Below are 3,827 nucleotides of genomic sequence, written 5' to 3' on the forward strand. Positions count from 1 at the left end.
AGGACGTGGGGGTCCCCCGGTCGGGCAGAGGGAGGAGATGGGGGTGTTTCCCCAGATGTGCCTGTTTCGGGTTATCCTTGCAACAAAGGGGCTCTTCAGGGGACTGATCCCTCAGGGGGTTGTGTGGGAACACCTTGGGGGTGCTCCCAGAAAGCTCCTGAGCGACTTTTTCCAAAACACCGCTATTTTTTGGGGGAAATAGAAATCAGGTTCTTGATGCTGCTTTGCTGCTGCAGGTGTCGATTTCATGACACGCAAAATTTGACGGTTTTGTTTTGCGGTTGCAGACAGGGGCTTCGATCTCACTTTCCGGACGGCGGATGATGCAGGCCTGTCGCTGATAAAATACGGGGAATTTCTCTATGAAAACTTGATCATTTTCTCACCATCCATAGAAGGTAAATGCAGGAGGGGAAACCTGGAGTGTTCTTGGAGCTTGAGGTATTTTTCAAGGAGATTTGCAACTATTTTGTGAATGATAATTAAATCTTATGCCTTAGATGTTATCCTTCGTGTCTTACACCCAGCACAAACTGCAGATACATCCAGACCTTTAACAGTGGCTCGCTCAGCCAAGAGAGAAACGACTTGATGTTTTGCCATGGTTTAAACCTGCTGCAGTATTATTTCTGACAACTAGTGATGAATTTCTGGCGTGCAATTTCAGATTTTGGCGGAAACATCAACGTGGAGACCATCACTGCTTTCATTGACGGCGGCGGCAGCGTCCTTGTTGCTGCCAGCTCGGACATCGGTAAGTACAAACGGTTGTCAAATTAGTGCGTTTCAGCCACTTCTCACTTAGGCTCTGCAATGAGCAAATAGTTTGTTCACCCTTCTCGGAGTTCCTGCAACAAAACTGGTGGGAAGAGAGTTTCCTGTTGCGAACCTGAAGGTTTATACTGTAATTAAACGAGTGATAAATAGCCTTTATGGACGTTTTGAATAGGAACTTAACCGGGGGGGGCGTGGGGCTTGCGTTGCTTCTCGGGGTTTGTCTCGTAGAGGGATGAATGTGTGACTCTAAGCTGAATTCACTTTTTATTTGGACTGCTGAGACTGGCGACGTGTCCCAAAGAATTCCTTCTGTCCTTCCAGGAGACCCGCTGCGAGAGCTGGGCAGTGAGTGTGGGATCGAGTTTGATGAGGAAAGGACAGCTGTCATCGACCATCACAACTACGATATATCAGACCCTGGCCAGGTAAATGAGTTTGTCAGCAGTTTGGGGGTTTGTTAATGAGAACTCTAGGTGCAGAGTTTTGGGGATGAATCTTCTGTCCCTGTTTACCCATTTTTTCTCTCCACTTTCTCAGCTTTCTCCCAGGAAAGCCATAAGTAGTTCTGCTTGACAGCATGACATAGCACCGCAAAGCTCTGCACGTTCAGGGGCCCTGCCCTCAAATCCATCTTTCTGAATTTCCTGGGTTTGATCTTTCCACTGCCCTGAGTAGTTTCAAATTGCCACCGTGTCTCAGTACAATTAATGGTGGTTTTGAACCACTCTGAAGCATGTGAGAGATGCTGAGTGCAATGCTTCGGGTGTGGGAGGGGAGATTTTCAGGCCCAGAGATCAGTATAGGAATGTGCACATTCCTAGGATTTTTTCCCCCTAGTGTCATCTAGTACTTTAAAATTAAAATCTATAAAGTTAACTTTCAGATCACAGAGGGTTTGGGTTAGAAGGGAGCTTAAAGCCAACCCAGTCCCCCCCCCTGCCATGGGCAGGGACCCCTTCCACTAGACCAGGTTGCTCCAAGCCTCATCCAGCCTGGCCTTGGACACTTCCAGGGATGGGGCATCCACAGCTTCTCTGGGCAGCCTGTCCCACTGCCTCCCACCCTCTCCAGGAAGAACTTTTTCCAGATAATGGGAAGCTGTTGTTTGCCGTTAGAACCTAGCAAATGTCACCTGCCTGTGCAGCGCGTTCATGCCCGTCTCTCTCGTTTCCTTCCAGCACACGCTCATAGTTGCAGACACTGAAAACCTCCTGAAGGCCCCCACCATCGTGGGGAAAGCGGCGCTAAACCCCATCCTTTTCCGAGGAGTCGGGTAAGCGACCTGCGGTGCGGGAAGGGAGGTGAGGTGGCTCTTGTTGGGGAAGCAGAAAGAAATACCAGTGTTGCCGCAAGGTAAGCATGGGGTTAGCTGGCTGTGACTCAACACGAGCAATCTCTCTTGACTTCAGACAGCAGTAAAATCTCCAAAGCAGCTTAGGTGTTGACTTAGGAAAGTTTCTTAAAGTAAATAAGCGAAGCTTGAGGAAATGTTTCATTTCTTGGTGTGTGCAGTTGTCTTGCCACATCCGAAGGGTGAGGGGGTTCGTGGGACTGAGTCAGCAGCTGCACATTCCTCAGGCTGTGGGGTCCTGAGGGGTCTTCGTGCTGCTCACTGTGTCTCTCCCTGCAAGGATGGTGGCTGATCCCGACAACCCGCTGGTGCTGGATATCCTGACCGGCTCTTCTACCTCCTACTCCTTCTTCCCAGATAAGCCTATTACTCAGGTACGCTCGGTTATTTTTTCTTCTCTTTTAGGCTTCTACAGTTAAGTCCTTCAAACTTTGTCAACTTGGGGAAAAAGTCCTGGAGTGTTTAATCTCCTGATTGCTTTTGCAAGTGTCAGGCTGTCGTCTGCTTTCCGAGATTGCCCTGAGAACCTTTCTCTTTGCTTTCTCTTGGTGGGAGAATGTCCAGCCTGAGGGATGCTTTGGAAGAAAGACCAGCCTGGATCAAGGCGTCTCCTGGTTCTGTTCCAGTGAGAGAGGGCAGAAGCTGTGAATCCCATTGTCAGTTGTTCCCAGCTTCTTGGTTTCTACTGAATTGCAGACTGTGCTAGCTACAGTCAGGCTGTTCCACGCCGCAGCAAACCAGAGATTAATTCTCCTTTAATCATCCCTGAATTGGCTAAACACTGTTTTAAACACGTTCCTTTCAGTACCCGCATGCCGTTGGGAAGAACACCCTTCTGATCGCAGGACTCCAGGCCCGGAACAACGCCCGCGTTGTTTTCAGCGGCTCCTTGGATTTCTTTAGCGACGCCTTCTTCAACTCTGCTGTGCAGAAAGCTACCCCCGGCTCCAAGAGGTGCGTTGCCTCCCTGGTATCCCTGGCTGAGGAATACTGGGGAGCTGTTTGAAGAAAATCCTGGGAAACAGGCAGTAAAATAGTCACGTGAAAGAGCAGAAAGCTTGAACGAAATCAGGGGTGATGTGTTCCTTTGGCCTTGTGGAACAGCGTGCTTTGGGAAGCAGTTCCCTCCTTTAAACACGGGTAGTGAATTAGTTGCTTTCACGTCTATTTGTGGTTTGGGGTTTGGCACGTGGTGGGTTTTTTCGGCATGGCTGCCGTGCTTTCTCAGCCTTCCTTTGTCCGTAGGTACTCGCAGACGGGTAATTACGAGCTGGCTGTTGCCTTGTCCCGCTGGGTGTTCAAGGAGGAGGGAGTGCTCCGCGTCGGAGCGGTGTCCCACCACCGCGTGGGGGAACTCACGCCTCCCAGTGCCTACACCGTCACCGACCTCGTGGTAAGGCTGCCCGCCTGCAGCGTTTGGGCAGGAGGAGACGTGGGAGCTGATAAAAGGGATTTGGGACAATTTGAGCTCGGAATGGGTCAAGGTTTGTCTTCAGGCGTCGCTCATTAACTTGACATGCTGTGGGTTTGTTCCAGGAGTACAGCATCGTCATCGAAAAGCTTTCTGACGGCAGGTGGGTCCCCTTCGACGGAGACGATATTCAGCTGGAGTTCGTCCGCATCGATCCCTTCGTGCGGACCTTCCTGAAGAGGAACGGTAGGTTTCCCTTGCCGCCCCGGCCCTGCGCTGGAGCCGTCG

The 3,827-nt window shown here is 50.7% G+C and overlaps 1 protein-coding gene across 1 annotated transcript in view; it reads left to right on the plus strand.

The window, feature by feature from the left end:
- Positions 1–271: 271 nt before the first annotated feature.
- DDOST (dolichyl-diphosphooligosaccharide--protein glycosyltransferase subunit (non-catalytic)) overlaps positions 272–3,827 on the plus strand; it is a gene marked incomplete at its 5' end in the record, with an annotated part of 3,968 nt that continues 412 nt past the window's right edge. Inside the window, 8 exons of the mRNA XM_010155054.1 lie at positions 272–398; positions 668–754; positions 1,099–1,202; positions 1,956–2,050; positions 2,409–2,502; positions 2,934–3,082; positions 3,374–3,521; positions 3,665–3,785. Of these exons, the coding sequence (XP_010153356.1) occupies positions 272–398; positions 668–754; positions 1,099–1,202; positions 1,956–2,050; positions 2,409–2,502; positions 2,934–3,082; positions 3,374–3,521; positions 3,665–3,785 (925 nt within the window). The remainder of the gene's footprint in view (positions 399–667; positions 755–1,098; positions 1,203–1,955; positions 2,051–2,408; positions 2,503–2,933; positions 3,083–3,373; positions 3,522–3,664; positions 3,786–3,827) is intronic.

The sequence above is a fragment of the Eurypyga helias genome, unplaced genomic scaffold (assembly GCF_000690775.1).
Source record: "Eurypyga helias isolate BGI_N326 unplaced genomic scaffold, ASM69077v1 scaffold39117, whole genome shotgun sequence".
Lineage (NCBI taxonomy): Eukaryota > Metazoa > Chordata > Aves > Eurypygiformes > Eurypygidae > Eurypyga > Eurypyga helias.